The sequence below is a fragment of the Macaca mulatta genome, chromosome 20, assembly GCF_049350105.2.
Source record: "Macaca mulatta isolate MMU2019108-1 chromosome 20, T2T-MMU8v2.0, whole genome shotgun sequence".
NCBI classification, from domain to species: domain Eukaryota; kingdom Metazoa; phylum Chordata; class Mammalia; order Primates; family Cercopithecidae; genus Macaca; species Macaca mulatta.
Genome location: NC_133425.1, coordinates 51,054,195 through 51,076,502, shown reverse-complemented (window position 1 = coordinate 51,076,502; position 22,308 = coordinate 51,054,195). Strand labels below are relative to the sequence as shown.

Genomic DNA, 22,308 nt, shown 5'->3' with positions numbered 1-22,308 from the left:
TTTCAAGAGCGTCATAGAAAACCTTTAATTTACAGTGCTATGCTTTCATGATTAATAGGATTAATGTGTGGTTTTTCTTTGATAAAAGTCATGATTTTTTAGTATTACATACATTCATTGCATATGACAGACACTATGATAAAGACGTACTGTTCTAATTACTTAAACAATTGTTTTGGCTCATTGAACACCTTGTTTAAATAGCTTTAAGACATATAAGAGGCAAATAATTACATATACCTAAGGATAAAATTTTCAGGTATTTAATTATCCAAACACACATTTACCCATTAAATTAGAACACTAACTGCTTCATATGTAAAACTAGTTTGAAATCATGACTCTTGATTAAACACATACTTCAACATCTCTCATGAGACTTCCCAACTTCAAAAATGACTTTAAAAAATTAGCTTGGAGGTGAATCACCAATACATTCAGAAACACAGCCAAAACAAGGAGTTTTATTTCAAAGACTGAATTCAGAAAATAAGCCAACTATTTTTGTACATTATATTAATAAATTGGTTCTTTGTTGAAAATCTCAAACGTGAATGATATTAGCAATATGCATGTATGAGACCCATTAAAAATGGCAATTCAGAAAAATTATTGCTTAACCTAAAGGAAAAATGTTGCTGTTGGATTCCTGCCTGGGTCTTAAATTGTGGTCTTGCATTAATAAAGTAGGTTTTTTGATTCCCTAGCTTTGGGTGATACTTTGAAACCTTTTGTGTTTTCTGTGAAGATACTTCACACAAGTTCTAAAATTTGAGAGTCTACTTAACAAAATAAAATTCCCACTTGGAAGATAATATATTAATTCTAATATTATATAAATAGAACAAATCTGATTCATTTATAGGGCAAGTGCTACATTCTGAACTATCTAACTCAAATTAAATTCAACTCTGTGGCAAACAATTCATTTTCTCATTAGCCAATCAACGTTACCTTCAATAAGGCAATTCCCATTTACCCTCTGGCCATAGCAGTTGTCTTAAAACCAAGTTCTAAACCTGTAGTTCATGTAAAAGGATATGATTTCCTTAGCAAGTAGTTAAGAAAATCTACAACAGGCTGGGCACGGTGGCTCATGCCTGTGATCCCAGCACTTTGGGAGGCTGAGATGGGTGGATCACCTGAGGTCAGGAGTTCGAAACCAGCCTGGCCAACATGGCAAAACCACATCTCTACTAAAAATATAAAAATTAGTGGGTGTGGTGGTGGGCACGTGTAATCCCAGCTACTCAGGAGTCTGAGGCATGAGAATCACTTGAACCTGGGAGGTGGAGGTTGCAGTGAGCCAAGATCGCACCACTGCACTCCAGCCTAAGTGACAGAGTAAGACTCCACCTCAAAAAACAAAAGAGAAAAAAACTACAATAGAGATGTATGTTAAAGAGAATATAAGTTCTTAAGAAGTTGCATCTAATTAATGAAGCTCTCCCTTCCCATATTCAGTGATCCAAGACACTGAAATTTAAATGGAAAATGAATCTTTAAAGTTATAGATGTAAAATTCTCAGATTCTTCATTCTTATTTCCCAAATGGAAAAGGATTAGAAATAATAGAATATTATTGATTTTTAGAGGAAAGTAGATTAAAAAGTGTTTATATTTTTAAAACTTTATATAAGGTTGCTCAATCCTCACCAATAGTAAGACCATTGCATTCATTTGTATATGCAAATTAAACTGGAAAATCCATAAAAACATATGTATCACCAGTAAACGAATCACTAAACTATGATATAATATAAAAGAAAAAGAAATATTGCTTGATTTTTTTCCAATAAAAGCAAGGTTAATAAAAACATTTTTAGTAAGAAAATCTATCATTTTTATTTAAAAAATCTTTCAATTTTAAACATCATTACCAACACATTAAAAGTATTATCAATAAGTGCCTTTACAATTTCAAGCAAAAGCTACTGTGTTTTCCTTATTGGAAATACTGCTTTCAGTCATCTTTTTTGTCTGAGGCACTCTCTTCATGCTTTTCAGGGCTGACTTTATTACTGGCAATGGAGGGGGTTGTCTGGACTTCTTTTGGTAATGAAAACACATGGCACGTCTGGAGGTCTAGGTATGTGGTAAATATCTTAGCATATTCTGGATGCCTTAAGGCAAAACTTTTAAATTCCTCTAGAAGAGAAAGAAAAAAATCCAATAAGTTGGGGTGAATCTTCTTTTGACATGATGCAGATTAATAAATGACTCTAATAATGCAATTATTACAAAATTCTACTACTCAACACATGAATATTGCTGATGAAAATAAAAGTTGTACAACCACTTTGGGAGATAGTTTTTCCATTATTTAGTCAAGTTGAAGATATACATACTCTTTGACCCATTAATTCTACTCTGAGGTATATATCCTAGAGAAATTTGTGCATATTGTACTCTGAGAGACATGCATGAGAATGTTCACAGCAACATTATTTATAATAGATAAAAAATAAAAACAACTTGGATGTCCATCAACAGTAGAAATGCATAAATAAATTGTGTCATACTCATGGAACATAAGGCTATAAGGCAATGAAAATGAATGAACAGCTAGTAGTCACAATATGGATTAATCTTAAAGCCATAATGTTTAATGAAAAAAGCAAGATATAAAGTAACACATAATTGTATCAGTCTATTTATATAAAGTTCAAAAACTTAGACAAAACTAAAATTTAATATTTAAAGAGACATACTTTAGGGGTGAACTGTTAAAGTAAAATAAAGCAAGGCAGAGATTCCTTTTTAAGTCAGGATAACAACCCTCTTCTTTAAGAGAGAGGTAGAGGTGTGGTTGGGAAAGGGCACACAGAGGTTTCTGGAGTTGTGGAAAAGCTCTATTTCTTGACTTGAATGGTAGTTACACAGGTGTTCACTTTATAAAACTTCATTGTGCGTTATATGTTTTATTTAGTTTTCTGTATTTTTGTTATTTCTAGCAATTTAAAAAATGTTTAAAAAATTCTATTACCCACCACTTTCTATAACTGGTTTTTAGAATTATTTGAGCCCTTAACTCTGGTACAGAAAAACACAGTCTTAAAAAGCTGAGCCTTGATTTATAATCAATAATGGATAGGAAAGTGTACAATATATAATAATCATACCACAAGACCTCCAAGTAGAGGAGTTCTTTTTACCTCAAGTGTTTTAGAAGCTGGGATAGGGCTATAAAAGGCTTAGTTAATTATCAGGATTTGAACCTCAATCCTCCAGTAACCTGGAGTTTCTGAAATATTATTCTGTCTTCTATTTTTAAATCCTTCTACTGTCTACTTTTGGGTGGATAAAACTTTATTGAGCTTATTACAGCAAAGACAGCATGGTCTTTGGATTAGTTGCCATTTGGCTCTATAATAAAATAATTTTAACTTTAATGTTTAAATTTAAATAAATTTAATGTCCTATTTCTATCCATTTACTTTTTAAAAATCCTCTGATAAGCAAGGGTCTGTGTCATGACACATTAGACTACCTTACTCTTGAATATAAAAATAGGTCTTAGTCTGCAGTGACCTGTGATCATGCCATTGCACTCCAGCCTGGGCAACAGAGTGAGACCCTATCTCAAAAAAAACAAATATACAAACAGGTCTTAGTGATGAGGAAGTCACCAGATTGAACCCAAATCATTATTTGCAATTGCAATGTTGTTTTGCATTAATAAAACACTTTTTATTTCTAAATCAGGCAAACTACTAATTGTTCTTTATTAACTTCCAAAATAAAGTTTCTAGTTTCTAGGGATACATTATAGAAAAAAATAAAAATAAAGTTTTATCTACATGAGTCTGTTTCAATGACAGAGACACATAGAAGACTTAAGTGACTTCGAAGATAAGTGAGCATGACAGTTGATTTACTGAAACCAAGAACTTTAATTTCAAGACTATGGCCAAAAGATCAAGATCTTCTGTTGGGATGTCAGTGGCATTAAAGAGTAACTCATTTCTAGAAGTCCTGTGATTGACTCTACGTGGAATTTGAGCATTAATTTAGATAACAGAAAACTGAAAATAAAGTAATTTAAGGCAGCAGTCCCCAGCCATTTTGGCATCAGGGACTGGTTTCATGGAAGACAATTTTTCCATGGATGGTAAAGGGGATGGAGGAGATGGTTTCAGAATGAAACTGTTCAACCTCAGATCATCAGGGACTGGATTCTTATAAGGAGCATGCAACCTAGATCCCTCGCATGCGCAGTTCACAATAGGGTTCATGCACTCCGACGAGAATCTAACGCCTCCACTGATCAGACAGGAGGCAGAGTTCAGGCAGTAATGCTCACTCGCCTGCCACTCACCTCCTGCTGTGCAACTCTGTTCCTAACGGCCACAGGTCAGTACCGGTCCATGGCCCAAGGGTTGGGAACCCCTGATTTAAAGGATCACATTTAAACAATGTAAATGGTCACATTCATGACAGATATCAATATCTACTTTTTAAACAAAATTATACTTAAATACTTCAAACATGCTTGAAAAACATAGCAGATTTGCCTATTTGCAGAATAAGGGGAGATATTCTGTATTCTGCAAAGAAAAAGGTTGAACTCCAAAAAACAAAGCAGATTTCCCTGCAAAATTACTTAAATCAACAGGTTATAATGGTTTTCTACAAATCATTTTTAGTATTAGCTTCCATTGAAGTAGTTATTCCAATAGTTTTTCAAAATTTAGTAGTTTAGAGTAATAGTCTTACTTATGAAAAGAAAATAGCCAGGGAAGAATTAGTACAAATGAGTTTATGACTCATAAGTTTCATTTCAGTATTTATACTTCCCATTTTATGCTATTTTTTCAAATGAACTCAATAGATTAAGTGCTCTAGGCATTTAATTATCTAAATGACAGTAATTAAAAGTAAGAGAAGTATGTGATCTACTTTTCCCATCCCATGAAAGTTAACAAGCTGAAACTCTTGAACACCATAAGGAAAGAGTAATTAAAGAGGAGTCTCCCTCCAGCCTCAGGGGAAAGACTGGGGAAGATAAGCCAGCTTGACATCCATGACCACATCAAACCCAAGATGGGGAAACAATTATCTTGGCCTCTCCATTGAGGTGTGTTTCTCAACAACTACACTGTGAATAGAGAAACTTCAGCCCAGTGCAACTTGTTTTGATGGGTGGACTTGAGTCATCAAGAGAAAAGACAGTTACTGATGGATAGACCTGCCACTTTGCCACAAGGTCTTTCTCCCTGATAGACCCTAACTCACAGGTGCTGCTAGCAAGATGGCATGAGACAAGGAATGTGAAAAGTTACATAGGTCACTAATAGTAAACATCAATAAATGGTTTAGCTACTATTATTGTTGGTGCCTCAGTCCATGTTCCTTTACTATAGTTGCAACCTATTTGGTTTACTTGTTCAGTTTTGCTTGGCCACACTGACACACTTTACAGTGAGAGCACTAAAGTATAGAGTCAATAGTGCAGGCTCCAAAGCCAAACTGTTTTGGTTTTTGAATTGTGGTTCTGATGTTCTTTAGCTAAATTATCTTAGATAAGTTACTTAAATTCGTTGCATCTTAGTAAAATAAGAATAATTAAGAATACCGATTAGATAGGCTTGCTATAAAGGTTAAATGGGTTAATATATATAAAATGTTTAGAAGAGTGCCTAGCATATAAGTCCTCATAATTAGCTATTACTATTATGCCATTACTACTATTATTACTGTGGTCATCATTATTACTATTATGTCTATTATTAATGTAATTAGTTAAGACAAACAGCACTCTTGATCATCAGTCCATAGTCTGGATGCCCTCCTTGTAAACTAAGTCAGGAGGCCAAATTGCCTACTCACCATAGGAAATTGAGTCCCCTTGGGCTATTTCTTTGAAGAGACCAGAAACATCAAGGTCAGGCACTCCAAGGGAAGCCTGTAGAATGGTAGAGAACTCTTCCTCTGTTATGTAGCCATCCTCATCAACATCAAAGAGCTGAAGAAAATAAAATGTAAGAATTAGTTCCCTCAGGGTCATAGTGGTAGGGAATAATCTTAGAAAATAAAGTCTTTAATAATTCAAACATCTACTGTGGCACGGGCTAGAAATATGTATATTAGGAAAGTATCATCTCTGCTACCCTCACAACACCTGTAGCTTGACGGTTGAGAGAGACAGGATTAAAACAGGAGCTATACTGATGGTACATAACAGGGGAGCTCCATGGGGAACATAATGAATCCTACCCAGAGAGGTCCAAGAAGGCTTCACAGGAGTTGACATTTGAGTTGGGTCTTAGAACATTAAGAGAAGTTCCCAGAATATACAGGGAATGGCAAGTGATTGCTTGGGGCTCCAGTCAGGAGATAGAGACAAACAGGAATCAGATCATGGTGTGTATATAATTCCTCACCAAATCCTTTAGGATTATAATGGGAGTGAAGGTAGTATGATCCCATGAGAACTGAGAAAACTTTGAGGCAGAGTATGGAGGATGAATTGGGAGCAAGAGGTTGATAAAACCAGAGGCAGGAAAACCAATTAAGAGTCTGGTTTTGAGATGTAGGAAGGATAGGAAGGGACAGAATTCATAAAAAGCAAAGACAAGACTTGCATATCAATAAGGGGTCTGTAGTGATGGAAAGGACAGAAGTAAAAATGATATCTTCTAGCTTAGGCAACTGGGTGAAAGCTGGTTACATTAACCGAAGTGGGAAAACAGAACAAGTGCCAATGAGATCAAGAATTAGATCTAGATAGGTTAAATTTGAATCAGAGGTTCCAGGAGTAAATAAGAGATTCAGAATATCAGTTTAGGAAACTGAGGAGTCTTGAGATATGAATTTGGGTAAAAATGGAAACTATAGGCATGTTTCAGCTTATCTGTAGAGAATGCACAAAGTAAAGCAAGGCCTGGGAACAGCAACAGTTGAGGTATGAGTAGTGAAGAGGAACTGACAGAAAAGGCTTAGAAGCAGCAGCCAGACGAGAGAACCAGGAAATAAGAGCATGCATCCTAGAAGCTAAGGGGGTGTGTTCAGGAAAGAGAAAGAGATGCTAACAGTGGTAAGGGCTAACAGAGCAAAATGCCATAGGAGGGCCAAGCAAGAAGCAAAACCGTTTGTTGGATTTGATTATCAGAGGATCCTGATGACTTTAGTAAACAATTTCAGGGGACCGGAAGCCAGATTGTAATGGGAATCATGAGATGAATAGAAGTGAAAAGCAGAGGCAAGAAGTATGGACTCTTCATTTTAAGAAATTATGAAACAAAGGGAAAGAGATAATTGGGGTAGTACCCAAACACAAAAGAGGTTATTTTAGGAAGGGAGAGACTGAATATGTTTTAGGAGGAGGGGAAAAGGCAGTAGAGTGGAGTAGACTGAAAGTCATGCAGCAAAATAAGGATAACTGATGGATAATTAATATTCCATATTCAAAATCCTCTCCTGGGTCTTAAGAATTTTTAATTATATGAGTACTTACTTTTTATAAGCACTGATCAAAAGTGTTCAAATCACTTTACATGTATTAACTCACTCAACCCTCACAATAGTCTTATGGTAGGTGCCACTGTCAGTCCTATCTTACAGATGGGAAAGCTGAGGCACAAGGAAGTTAGGTAACTTTTCCCAAGGTCACACCACTTGCAAGTAGTACAGGGGGCATCCAAATCCAGGCAGATAATATCTAGAGTTCCTGATGTTGAGATTTCTACTTCTGACCAAATACAAGATCAAAAACGGAGAAAAACAGGTATTAGATAAGGGGTGATAACTATGAAAAAAATAATAAGCAAATACTGAATCATGTTTTAATGGTCCCTAAAGGGTAGGAGAATAAAAAAAATGTAACTTGAAATTGAGATTTGTTGCCCCAGCAGACAAAGCTCTGGTCTCAATTCCATTTCTTACCACTCAGTCCCTAGTTAGGGGATACAATAGTTGAAAAGTGAAAAGTGAATTGGCATCTGTTTTCACAAACTGTAGACCTCAGGCTCTTCATGTGCCTTGGACTTCACACAGTAATTGCTGGGACTCAGTCATAGCTCCCTCCTCACAAGCTCTAAGCTTTCTTCAGAGGCCTTCCATTTCTAAACAGTTTGCACCAACTCATCTGAACAGTCTAAATTCTTGCCAGGTTTGGTGCTTTGGTGTCTCTCACTTCTGTGTAAGTTCCTTTTACATGGTCCATACTAGATACTTTTATTTCTTCTATATGTGCCCTTTGCCATAACTCCCCTCACTAAACTCTTCAATTTCCCTCACTTGCTCGTCACTACCCACTACAAAGTTCCTAGATCTAAGGTAAACCCCATGCATGATCCGGACTCTGGTAGAAAGTTTAACACCTCAGTTTCCTTTGAAATGGGGACTGATATCTCCCCATTGCACAGAATAATGTGGAATCTTAATGAAAACATTCTGTCTTTCCCATCAAGCACATGGCCCAAGACCAGCTGGACCCTCCCTGAAATGTGTATTATGAACAGAGTCGAAGTTTGCTCATTTTAACTGCAGTGCCCAGGGAGGGTGTAAGGATATTCCTGCAGCCAGGACCTCTGAATCTGCCTGGCTGTGAGTTTTCCCTTGAGTCTACTCCCTGGCCTTACAAATAATTCCACTTTGGCGTCAGTCAGCCAGTCTATCTTACTGCTTGCAAATGAATCCTGACTACTATTCTACCTCTAAGTGTCACTGTGAAGGTGAAATAAGATAAAAGATGGGAAATTAACTGTGAAGTGCTATCCAAATAAAAGTATGTAAAAGAATCCTATATATAAAAGGATACTACTAAATAAAAAGTATGCAAAAACACTTCCAAAACATAAAACACATTTGAAAAGGAGGGTTAAAAAATAACCAATGTAAAGCATAATTCTTGCCTTACTGAAAAAAAAAGGTAATTATAGTTTTAAGCCTTCCTTTCTTCCCTTCCCCTTCCCCAAACCAAGGTCTAAGCTAGATAAAAATCTCACAGCTTCTTTCAAAACGTAATTACTGTGATTAAAGGCCAAATTTTATATCAGGTCTTTCATTGGTAAACCAAAAATGACCATTTGCTCAACTAAACTTACAATTACACATACAATCCCCAAACAGAAACAGAAATATCTAGATCAGAATAAGTTAGCTGTGTGTAATTTTAGGTTTTATGATGAATAAGTCTGTAAAAGCTGAAGGATTTAAACTTTGGAAAAAGTCTGGCCCTTGCCTTATGACCATCTGCTAAGCATCAACCATTTAGGTTCTTTACAGGCCTAGCAGTTAACTCAGTTTAAACCAATCTGAAATAAAAAGTAAACTCAGGGGCTCTTCTATCAATGATAGTGCACATGAAAATTCCTAAGGCTCATCCCAAGTGGCCTCTAAGACATAAGAAATGAACTCTTGGAAGAAGAAAGTCTTTCTAGATAATAGAGGGGGAAAAGACTTCTTGGAATTGCAGGGAGACATTCTTCTCCAAGAAAGTCAGGAAAAGATGAGTAGAAAACAGAAACAGAAGGCCAGGCGCGGTGGCTCACACCTGTAATCCCAGCACTTTGGGAGACGGAGGCGGGCGGATCATGAGGTCAGGAGACCAAGACCATCCTGGCTAACATGGTGAAACCGTGTCTCTATGAAAAATACAAAAAATTAGCCAGGCGTGGTGGTGGGCACCTGTAGTCCCAGCTACGCGGGAGGCTGAGGCGGGAGAACGGCGTGAACCTGGGAGGTGGAACTTGCAGTGAGCCGAGATTGCGCCACTGCACTCCAGCCTGGGCAATAGAGTGAGACTCCGTCTCAGAAAAAAAAAAGAAAAAAAGAAAACAGAAACAGAGAAGGTCTGCAGCTCTCCTGCTGGACGAAAGCAAGGGAACTACGTGGCTGTACAACAAGGGCAAATATACACAGCTTAGCAAGACAACGAGAGAAATCAAGTTTCTCTTTTACTTGAGAGACGACCTTAGAACAAAAAGGGCATATCATATTTAAACATACTGATTAGATGAAGCCCCTTTACTCTCAGAACAGAACCCACATTTTGGGAATGTATTCTTCCCTCTTCTTTTGCACTTGTAAGTAAATGGTCCTCAAAATTCAAACTTTCATCAAGCTCTGTGGGAACCAGGGATATGAATTTTATTCATCAGCTCCCAATTTAGACCCCTGTATTGCTGTGAAAATATATGTGATACTACAGAAAGCCATGAGGGGCAGGAACTTGGGACATTTATGATGGTGTTCACTTGATGCCACAATGACAAAACAAATGTCATTTAAAAAAAGTACCACTGAAAATATCACTGACATACAGAATGAGAAAATAAGGATAGATCAGAACTTTCCAGAGAGTGAATTAGGATGACTAGTGACAGGTGGTGTTTATTTATAAATTTCCCCTTTGGGGCTTCAAAATGGGGAAGCTGAAAAGAAATAATTTTTTAAGTTAGCTTGTGAAATCTCCTGCTCTTCAATCTTGATGCTGTTAATTAGGCTACTTCTAGAGACTTTTTGTGTAAACAAATGCTTGTGTTTTCTTTATTCTCAGTAGCAACTGATTTAATCACATTATTGTCCTGTACATGTCACAGCAGATCTATAAAATCATGTAATAGATTCACTGATTTCCAAATAATACACTTAGAGTCAACACTTGTTTACAAGGCAGACCAAGATGCTTTCAATGGGGCTGACATTACCTTAAATGCCACTTGGATGATCTCCTCTGTATTGGCAGGGTTGCACAAGACAGCCAGGCCAATCACATATTCTCGGAAGTCGATGCTGCCGTCATGGTTCTGTGAAAGGATGGGAGAAATTAATTAGAAGGGCCACTAGTGGAATTACTATTAATCCTACTACAAGGTGAAATTCAGGTATGTCTTATAGCTCAACATCATCATTCACTGTTCCTATTTGGAGAAAAGTCTCACTGAGAAGGAACAGCAAGCAAGTAGCCCAACTATTCCCAAGAAGGAAGAAAAATATATTTTCTGTTTAGCAATAAATATAAACTATTTATGACTGGGGCCATTTATCATGGCTCAATGGCACCCAGTGTGGGTTCTTGAGCTCAGCTTTGCCATGACTGGAGCCCCTCTGGGAGGCAGGACCTGTGAGTTTCATCCTTTGTGTGAGTGAAGTGTTCATTCCACAATTACTGGTGGTCCTGCCATAAAGACCAACATCAAAGGGTCATTAAGGGTCCTAAAGGGTTACTAAGCAATCTTCCACATGTGGAAAATGGAAAGAAAAGAAAAACGGCAATAATCACAGCTACATTTTTTCTTTCTTCCAGGCTTAATCTGAAGTAAACCAGGAGCAACTGAAGCAAACTTGGGCAACTTTAATAGCCCTGGGGGACATCAATCACCCCAGAAGATCTTGCACTTCTAAGCCAATGAAAATAAAGCATAACTAGTATAATACACCTTAGGAGGCATTTCCTGATGGCAATATAAAGGAAGAAATTGATCATTGTAATTCGGGCTGATTAAATACAGAGTTTTCCCTGTACATTAACTGTTTACCTAGACAGGAGCACTAAGAAGATGAAAATGGAGAGAAGAAAGCTTAGGAGAAAAGGAAGAGAGAGAGAGACAGAGAGAGAGAGAGAGAGAGAGAGAGAGAGAGAGAGAGAGAGAGAGAGAGAGAGAGAGATAAGGCAGACAATAGGGAGGACTGAAAGAAGAGAGACCAGACAGAGAACTAAAAAAGAAAGACGGAGAAGAGGAGAACAGACAAATGAGATGGAAGTGTTAGAAAAAGATAGAGAGGTGGAGGGAGTATAGGAGGAAGGAGAAAGAAAGAGAACTGTAAGTACTTGATTATAATACCAGGTGTTAGAATCATTTTGGCAGCAAAATTTTCAAGTGATACATTCCCAGATAAACTACGAGCTAGTAACAACAAAGCTAGGGCAGTACTTAATTTGATAGACTAATAATAATATTTGACACCACAAGAGTATGATAATTGTCTGTGATGAAGTATCTACACTTCAATCAAAAGTTTCTTAAAAGCAAGGGCTGTTTTCTTTGTGTAACAGTGTATTCTCATTCCGCGGCACACAGACGGGGCTAAGGGAAAAAAAACAAAAAAACAAAAAAAACAAGAACAAACTTTTTCTCATCTACCCTTACCTACTACTCTAGGTTCATAGAACTTTCACTTCTAAACACTAAGCCAATAATTCTTTGCTGGAGTTTCATGGATGAATTTGGGGAAGGGAGGGCTGTGAAGCCCCTGAAATGGTATGCAATTTTTATGACATCTTTCTAGAGAAAAATGTAGCTTTTATAAGCTTCTCAAAGCAACCCAAACTTAAAAAGTTAAGAATCATTTTCACCATATTACTTTATCTTACTGCAGGGCGGAAACTAAAAGCAGCAATAATTTAATCTCACTTTCCCACCAGAGAAGGTAGAAACAGAAGTTTCGAGATTTCCCTAAAGGAACAAGGTTTATTTCTGAAACAAACATTCAGGTCCTCTGACTTCCTTTTGTCTGATTACCAGTTTGTCAGAGAGCTGTTTTTTCTGTTTGTTTGTTTGTTTTTTTTTCCTTTTCTTTAATCAGCTTTATTTGTGTTGATTACATTTACATTCAACAGAATGCATCCATTTTAAATGTAGAGTTTGACGTGTTTTTTGGTTTTTGGTTTTTTTAAAGATATGCTCTTACTCTCTTGCCCAGGCTGGAGCGCAGTGGCTATCCATAGGCACGATCATAAGCGCACTACAGGCTCGAACTCCTTGTCTCAAGAGATCCTTCCACGTCATCCTCCAGAGGAGCTGTAACTACAGGCATGTGCCACCACACCCAGCTTAGTTTGATGTGTTTTGACAAATGTATACACCATGGTAACCAGCACCACAGTCAGTATCTACATTTTCATCACTCTAGAAGTTTCAGAGAAGGCAGAGTATTAAAGGAAATCTTTTCCATCTTTGCCACCACCATTTAATTTTCTTATGCACTCTGGAGGGCTGTTTTTACTGAGCCTTAGAGGCTGAGGAGCTTCTTGAAACATGGCTATATTGCTCAACATAGATACATTTCTTCTGCAATTAACTTTTTCCACTAAGCAACATAGAAGTCTTAAATAGAAGTTCTTAAGAACAGATCCAAGAATGATTTATGGACACTGAAGTTACTATCACAGATTATCTGAATAATTGGAAATACTCCTTTGAATTTATGTTGTATCTTTATTGTGAGACATCCAGTTTTTATCTATACTACCAAACCCTATGTGTAACACAGGTCAAGCATCATTAAGTCATTTTGCAGATGGAGAAACAGCAGTGTGACAAACTCTTAACATTACCACTAGTCACAGAACAAGGTAATATTCTGGACCTCTAATTTCATTAACATATGAGTGGTTCTGAATGACAAAGAATGTTAAAGCAGATGATCACAAGAGAGGGTATATGAATGTTTTCATCCTAGTAATGTGAAGGAAAAAGCAGCATGGAAATTATTCTGAGAGATTATATTATTGGGTTAGTAAATCAATACACTGTTAAGATTCCAAATTCAGAATAACAAAATTTAGAACTGGAAGGAATCTTATAAATCATCCATTCAACTTCTTCATTTTTACCAATGAAAAAAATGAGACAAAACTTTCTCTGAGGTCACAAAACTAACTACTGCCATAGCTGCAATTAAAATTTAGTTAATCTGGCTGCTAACTAAAGCAAATGGCTTGATAAAATGTACCCCAAAATAGATAAAAATTATACAGCAAAATATACTATTTTTAATTCTTAAATATTGAATCAGTATCATGATAAGAATTATTCCACAATCTTTGGTTCTTCTCTTTAAAAACCTACTGAGGTCCCCAGGAAGAATTATAAACTTAATAAAAAAAAATCTAGACTTGAAAATATTTCAGAGCCACATTTCAAAGGAGACCAGCTCTTTGGAGGGAGGCCATAATCCCTCTCCATAACCTGTCCTAATCTGGAGCCCAGAGAAGTCCAGAGTTGGAACTAAGGACTTGCATTGGGTAAGTACAAATAGAAAAGATAATGGTCTCATGGAAACTCCAGAGAGTGGGCGCCATCCCTTTCCTGGAAGTCAGCAGGATCAGAAAAGCATGGAAGTGTGTGTGAGGGGAGGTCACTGTGAGCTCATGGCCCCCCAGCACATTTCATCTGCTCAGTCACACAACACCAGCTTTCAGGGCCAGCAGGAAGCTCTAGGCTACTTGTTCAAATATTGTCCACTTAAAACTCTTGAAAAAATACGTGGTGATTCTCATGTGTCTGATTCTCAGGTATCAGTTCCTTCCAGTTGTGTCACCATTGAATTTATTCAACATCTTTATTCATGTGGAATTAGATACTCTTTATAACTTTTTATGTTCAGCAAAATGTAAGGATATGGTTTTGAATACATTTTGCAATGATAGTCCCTCAAGAAGAGGGACCATTTTTCTTTGTTGTGTTATAACTGATATATATCATCCCTGTAAATGAGAGATAATCAATGTCGTCAAAATAATTTTAAAATGTTTACATAAAACAGAATTTACTTGACAGCAACCAACAGAAAAAAAGTCTTCACATCTTGAAAGATACTCTATAAATCGAAAGGAGTATTAGTATTAAAATACAGTAAATTCTCAGTTATGCAGAAGAGTATGCGAAGAAGTATTCTATTTAACTGAATATTCTGATTAAGAGCATATTTCTAACCATATAAATTGTATCAATTTTCTAGGAATAAAATTGTTTTAATATACTTAAATATTTTTAAAAAGCAATTCAGAAGGTTCTTCAAGATCAGTAGGCACATTAAATATCCATACGTCGTAAGTGCCTCCACAAATATTTTTTAAGTCCCCACTATATGTGTAGTTGTGTAATACTACTGATAAGATTTTTTTTAATAATTGTTTTTTCAAGACAGGGTCTCCCTGTGTCACTCAGCCTGGACCTCCCGGGCTCAAGCGATCCTCTACCTCAGCCTCCTGAGTAGCAGGGACTATAGGCGTGTGCCAACTTCCTTGGCTAGTTGTGGGGATTTTTAATTTTTTTTGTAGAAACAGAGTTTTGCCATGTTGCCCGGGCTAGTCTTGAACTCCTGGGCTCAAAGCGATCAGCCTGCCTCAGTCTCCCAAAGTGCTAAGATTACAGGCTTGAGCTACCATGTCTAGCCAGTACTGATAAGATTTCTGACTGGGGTAGCTAGATAAACCAACTTTTAAAAACACATGCACCACTACCCAAAAATATTTTTAAAGTGACCTTTAAGATCACATACAAATTTTGAATGTTTTTGGAAGTTTGCTGTTCATAGTTACAGAGCACATGGTTCTTTTCCTTTTTTATAGGTTATAAAATTTAGTGGATTATATCAAGATAAAGTTACTTTTCAAAATCACATGGGATATTTTGAAATTTAAAAATGTAGATGTATAATTTCATATATTTTTATCACTGAGTATGATTTTCAATTTACACTGATTAAATTACTTAATGTTAGAAATTTGAAAATAATGGCATGGAGTTATATGAATGATCTTATATAAATCTTAGGCTATAAATAGTCTTGCATACAGAACAGGCAAATTTTTAAAAAGGTGTCAAGTTAAGTATTGCTTCTAACATTAAAAATGCGCCTTTACAAATATTGAATGAAAACTAAGAAATTCAATCACTTGCTAGGCTATTGGTTCTGCACAACGCTAAATATTTGGTTACTTGGGAAAAGTTCAGATTTTTAGTTTCTAGTATCCACTCTGATGTCTGAGGTTACTTACACAAATTCAGAAGAGAACAGGAGAGAAACTTAGGTAATTTCGGGATGTTTTTCCGTGAGCATGCTAGAAGAGAATCGTAAAAGTAGGTAATCCTTTAACTTGAGGAGCAAGGGCAATAATACTACTCCTAGTGTGAGATGATTGTTTTAACTTTTATGAAACATTTACAGTAAAGTGAGGAACAAAAATGTGGTTACACTGTTCTTTCCACAACCATCCTGTGGAAAGGTTAAATTATAAACCTAATATTCTGAGACCTTAAAAGATGTCTGGCAGCTTTCCCCTTTCTTGGCTACTTTACTACATCCATGCCTAACATATTCCTGGACTTATTCTAAAATAGAGAGATTGATATTAATGTGTGGTTGCTGGCAGCAGCCTCCTTCTTGTGTAACCACACCTGGTCTAAGTAGCATACCAGACCAAGGTTAAATTACAAGTCCCTTGAGGAAAGTGGATGTGATCTCTGTGCTTGGCTCCATTCAGAATTATATGTGTGTGGTGTTTCATAAATATTATATGATGGTGATGATGGTGAACACGAAGGCCAAAAGCCAACCTCTCCACATTTCACTAGGGATTTTTAACAGGAAGTTGTGGACGTTAACAGGCTAGTTACATCATTTCCATAGTTACAACTTTCTTCTAAATGAGTCCAAAGAGGAAGGAAGAATTTATCTGCAAACTCAGGATGACCCTCCAAAGTAGCCTGGGATAGAGACAATGCATTAAAAATCAGAGAAGCAGAATGGGTGGAGACCAATTAAATAGCAGACAGAGGAACTGAGCACTTACAATGCAGCCTCTCTAGCTGTGTCTACTGGCACCGGGATTCTGGATTCTGTTTGCTCTGCTATAATAGCCTGTTATCAAAATTATAAAACCAAACCAAGGTCTGTACACAAGAAAGGCACAACTACCCCAGCTTTTGGGTGGCAATTTCTTGGTATTTCTATCTTCCTTCTCCTGAATGCTGGCAACACTGACTCTCCTGTTTGGCCTTAGTTTTGGCTGAGACAGGCTTGAAAAATACTGTGAGGCAGCCCTACTTTAAAGCAATCGAGGCTGTCAACCTTGGCTGATCATCAGAATCACTTGAGGAGCTTTAAAAATATTCATCTCTGGGCCCCACTTTTAAAAAGTCTTATTTAACATATTTGGAGACTCAAGTATTAGTATTCCTAAAGAGCTCTCCCAGTGATTCCAAATTGCAGCCAGGGCTGAGAACAATTGCAATAGTCAGCAATATTTGTTCTCTATATTGGTTTACATTCCATTTAACTGATTACTGTTCATGTGTTTTTCTTTTTTCTTCTTTGTTTGCTGCTTGTTTCCTGCCTGTAGTTTTCAAAGATGAACGAAAGAATTTTCCTTGCTCTAAGGCAGGACAAGACACGACAAGAGCTGGCTAACGTCAGCAGGGCATGCCTGATTTTGTATGAAGTACGTGTAAGAGCGAACATTTTGATTCATTAAGGCAGCTAGAGACATTTTTGAACTATGAGTGTATACTGTTTTATTCCCCAATGTCTTTGACTCTCTTTACAAATGTATCAAAACAAAACGAAATTGCTATGTGCTTTTTACTAAAGAAACAGAATTAAAGAACTTTAGAATTTTAGGTAGTAGCTCCATCATTTTTTAAAAATGCTACCCTTATATGAAACTGCTTAATTTCATTGTCTGAACCTGTTTCTTTACGGTTAAATAAGTTTCCTAAAAAGCACTTTTCATTTTTTTACATAATGGAAAGAACCAGGTGTAAAATTACAAGAAAAACAGATTTTGAACCTCTCTCCCCAACTTCTTAAAATGGAAAATGTATCTCCTGAGGGTTTTCTTGATTTATTCCAGGATTTAAAAAATTCATTCTTAACAACAATAACAACAATAATAAAGTTCCTACTCCTTGGAATTTATTCACCAAATAAGCAACACCTTTTAAAATCTACTCCGTTAGAATTCTACCCCACAACTTCCCCATCATATATATGTAAGTCCATATAAATCCAAATCTCAAAAACCTGATATACAAACCACTCAGAACATTTTTCATGAAATATCTGTTTTAATTCAGCAGTAAAAGGCAGCACACAATCAGAAATACGTAGGGTTGTGAAAGAGCTCGCCAGGAAATGACAGCTGTTGCACAGGGTATCAGCAACTGCGTACAGCATGGCAAGGTTTTCAGTCCTGTCCTCCTGTCCTCCTCTTGACTTCTCAGTGCTCACTTCAGGAATACATGGTCAACTGCAGCCACTCTTTGATAGACACTTGAATCAGGCCATCTCTATCTCTATCCAGAGACTTGAAGGCACGAAACATGGCATCCAGGCGGACCAAACAGCTGATGAAATTGTTAAAATCCATATCTCCATCTTCATTAGCATACCGGCGGACAATCATTTGGTAAAGTTGTTCATTTAGCTGGAAGCCTGCAGCCTGCAGAGCTCCCCGCAGCTGAGAACTTCCCAGAGACCCAGAATGGTCCCTGTCATACTGCTTATAAACACACTGCCATTTCTTGATGTTGTTCCATAGATACTTAAATTCTTCAAAGCCCAGCTTCCCAGTCGTGTCACTGTCCATGACAGATACAATGCTCCGGCAGGTGTCAAGACTAAAACCGTCGGTCTTCAGATCCTTGTGCTTAGAAAGGACTTTGTTGAGAATATTCATCAGGTCAGTGGCACCCACCTCCATATCTGGTCCAGCCAGCTGTGTAAATTGTTGCCGAAATCGCCTAACTTCCTCACTTTCTGAGGCCTCCACATTGGTGAAATGCTGTTGAATAGGAGGCGGTTCTGGAGTATACTGAGCCGCTGCAGCCTCACTGATAAAATTCACAATTCCTCCAACTATCCCTCCAATATTTCTTCCTCCTCCTTCTCTTCTCTGACCACCTCCTCCAAAGAGGCCTCCAAGAGCTTCTCCAAGACCTCGATCTGCTCCTTCCAATAGAGCCTTTGCAAGAAACATGCTTTCAGTTTAACAAGCAAATGTGAAAGCTGCTGCAATCTTAGGGATGGTATGAGAAAAGATGAAATGGAGTTCAAGTGTTTACATGTGGAAGAACTGGCTTTTCTTTACCTGCTCACACTGCACCACGCCCCATGATGTGATGTTTCACATCCTCCTGAAGATACCTGAGTTCCATGAGGTCCTAGAACCTGCCATATTTTACAAGGCCTCAATAAAATTGTTTTCACTCTTCCAGATATTCATAAATTATAGTATGTATGACACCTTAGGATAATAGTTTTAAAGAAAAAATATTAAACTCTGCATTTTTATGTCATTGATTTCTTAGTCCTGTGTCTCAGCACCTAAAACATGATGTGCATTTTCCTAACAGGAAGAAGGTAAATGATGCAAGGAAATCAAAAATTTCTTTTCTAAGAAATATTTATTGTTAGGATAGAATTGAAGAAATCTTGGGCATTGGAAGAATATTTATCTAATCCTCTTCCTTTAGCAAAGATTCTCAAAATCAAGTAGTCCTAAGAAAAACTTAGGACAGAGATTTTTAAAATGCAAGGTCCTGAGTTCCCACTCCCAGATATTCTGATTCCATAGGTCTGCTGTGGGGTCTGTGATCGACATTGCTAAAATCTTTTTTGAAGTGTAATATTCATGTAAAAAATGTATCATATAAATCACAAATGGATAGCTCAAAGAATTTCACAGACTGAACACATACATGTTATAGCATCCACATCAAGAAATAGAACATCACCAGCACCCCAGGGACCTCTTCATACTTCTCTCCAGTTACTTCCTTCTTCCAAGGATAACCATTGTCCTGATATCTAATACTATAGATTTATTTCTGCACCTTAAATAAATTAAATCAGAAAGTACAGACTCTTTCATCTATTACTTTTTCATTATAAAAATTTTAAATATTTTAAAATTGTGATAAAATATGTATACCATAAAATATACTATTTTAACCATTTTTACGTATAGAGTTCAGTGGCATTAAGTGTATTTGCATTGTGAAACCATCACCACCAACTAGCTTCAGAACTTTTGTCATCTGGCAAAACTGAAACTGTACTCGTTAAAGAATAACTCCCATTCTCCCCTTCTCCCACCCCTGGTAACCATCACTCTACTTTCTATCTCTATGATTTGACTACTCTGCATGCCTTATATAAGTGGAATCGTACAGTATTTGTTCTTTTGTGACTTGCTTATTTCAATCAGCATAATTTCTTCAAGATTCATCCATGTTGTAGCATGTGTCAGAATTCCCTTCCTTTCTAATGATGAATAATATTGTATTGCATTAAAATACTCATTTTGTTTTTCCATTATCCCATTGGTGAATACTTGGGTTGCCCTTTTGGCTATTGGGAATAATGCTGCTATGAACATGGGTATACAAATATTTGTTTGAGTCTTTGCTTTCAATTCTTTTGGGTACATACCAAGAAGTGGAATTGCTGAATCATATGATGCTTCTATTTTTATCTTTTTAAGGAACTACCATATGCTTTTCCATATTAACGATACCACTTACATCCCCACCAGCAATACACAAGAGTTCCAATTACTCCATATCCTTGCCAACACTTGTTATTTTCTCTTTTGTTTTGTTTTCTAATAATGGCCATCCTAATGGGTGTAAAGTGGTATATCATTGTAGTTTTGATTTGCATTACCTTAATGATTAATGATGTTGAACATCTTTTAATGTATTAATACTTACTGGCCAAAGAAGATCTTTGGAAAAGTGTCTATTTAAATCTTTTGGCCATTTTAAAATCTGGTTATTTGTTGGGTTTCTTGTTGTTGAGTTGCAGGAGTTCTTTAAATATTCTAGATATTAATCCCTTATCAGATATACAATTTGTAAATATTTTCTTTCATTCTTTCATTCTGCAGGTTACCTTTCCACTCTGTTGTTAGTGTCCTTTGAAGCATAAAAGTATAAAATTTGTATGCGGTCATATTTTTTTTTTTTTTTTTTTTTTGAGACGGAGTCTTGCTGTGTCTCCCAGGCTGGAGTGCAGTGGCGTGATCTCGGCTCACTGCAAGCTCCGCCTCCCGGGTTCACGCCATTCTCCCGCCTCAGCCTCCCAAGTAGCTGAGACTACAGGCGCCCGCCACCACGCCCGGCTAGTTTTTTGTATTTTTAGTAGAGACGGGATTTCACCATGTTAGCCAGGATAGTCTCGATCTCCTGACCTCGTGATCCACCCGCCTCGGCCTCCCAAAGTGCTGGGATTACAGGCTTGAGCCACCGCGCCCGGCCTGTATGCAGTCATATTTATCTATTTTTCTTTGGCTGCCTGTGCTTTTGGTGTAATATTCAAGAAATCATTGAGAAATCCAGTGTCTTGAAGTTTTTCCTCTGTTTTCACTGAAGAGTTTTATAGTTTCAACTCTTATGCTTAGATCTTTGATCCATTTTGAGTTAACTTTTGTATATGTGTAAGGTAAGTTCATTCTTTTGCATGTGGATATATAATTTTCCCAGCACAATTTGTTGAAAAGACTGTCCTTTCCCCACTGAATGGTTTTGGCATTCTTGCTGAAAATCATATGACCATATACACAAGGGTTTATTTCTGGGTTCTCTATTCTATTCCATTGGCTTTTATGTCTTTCTTGAAACCAGTACTACACTGTTTTGATTACTGTAGGTTTGAAGTAAGGTTTGAAATGAAGAAATGTCAGGCTTTCAACTTCGTTATTCTTTTTCAAGATTGTTTTGGCTATTCAGGGTCCCTTGAAATTCCCTGTGAATTTTAGGATTGATTCTTCTATTTCTGTAAAGAAACATTGGGACTTCGAAAAGGATTGCTTTAAATCTGTAGATCACTGTGGGAAGTACTGACTCTTAATATTGTCTTCTAATCCATAAATATGGAATATCTTTCCATTTATTTGTCTCTTCTTCAATTTCTTTTAGCAGTGCTTTGTAGTTTTCAGTGCACAAGTCTTTAGCTTCCTTCTTGAAGTCTATTCGAAGTATTTTAATTTTTTTCTATGCCATTGTAATGGAATTGTTTTCTTAGTTTCCTTTTCAGAATTGCTCATTGTTGGTGTATAAAATGCAACTGATTTTTGTGTGTTGACTTCATATCCTGTAACGTTGCTAAGTCCCTTAATTAGTTCTGTTTTTTGTATGTGTGAGGGGGGATCTTTAGGGTTTTCTACAAATAAGATTATATCATTTGTTAACAGAGATAATTTTACTTCTTCCTTTCTAATTCATATGCCTCTTACTTCTTTTTCTTGCCTAACTGTTCTGGTGATGATTTCCAATACCATGTTGGTAGAAGCATGAGAGTGGCATCCTAGTCTTATTCCTGATCTTAGAGGAAAAGCTTTCAGTCTTTCATCACTGCACATAATGTTAGCTATCAACTTTTCATATATGGTGTTTATTATGTTGGGGCATTTTCCTTCTAGTTTGTTGTGTGATTTTATCAGGGAAGAGTACTGAATATTGTCAAATGCATTTTCTGCATCCGTTGAGATGATCATATGATTTTTCCCCTTCATTCTGAGAATATGCTGTGTTACATTAATTGATTTTCATATACTGAACTATCTTGCATTCCAGG

The 22,308-nt window shown here is 36.8% G+C and overlaps 2 protein-coding genes across 2 annotated transcripts in view; both read right to left on the bottom strand.

The window, feature by feature from the left end:
• Positions 1–1,819: 1,819 nt before the first annotated feature.
• Positions 1,820–22,308, bottom strand: part of LPCAT2 (lysophosphatidylcholine acyltransferase 2) — a 75,663-nt gene continuing 55,174 nt past the window's right edge. The window contains exons 12-14 of the mRNA XM_001088176.5: positions 10,653–10,751; positions 5,830–5,965; positions 1,820–2,148 (exon numbers count right to left, since the gene is read on the bottom strand). Coding sequence (XP_001088176.2) covers positions 1,964–2,148; positions 5,830–5,965; positions 10,653–10,751 — 420 coding nt within the window. The 3' untranslated portion in view covers positions 1,820–1,963. The remainder of the gene's footprint in view (positions 2,149–5,829; positions 5,966–10,652; positions 10,752–22,308) is intronic.
• CAPNS2 (calpain small subunit 2) lies at positions 17,779–20,106 on the bottom strand. Its single transcript, XM_001088386.5, has one exon. It carries the CDS (start codon positions 18,707–18,709, stop codon positions 17,963–17,965), a length of 747 nt encoding a protein of 248 aa, XP_001088386.2. The 5' UTR covers positions 18,710–20,106; the 3' UTR covers positions 17,779–17,962.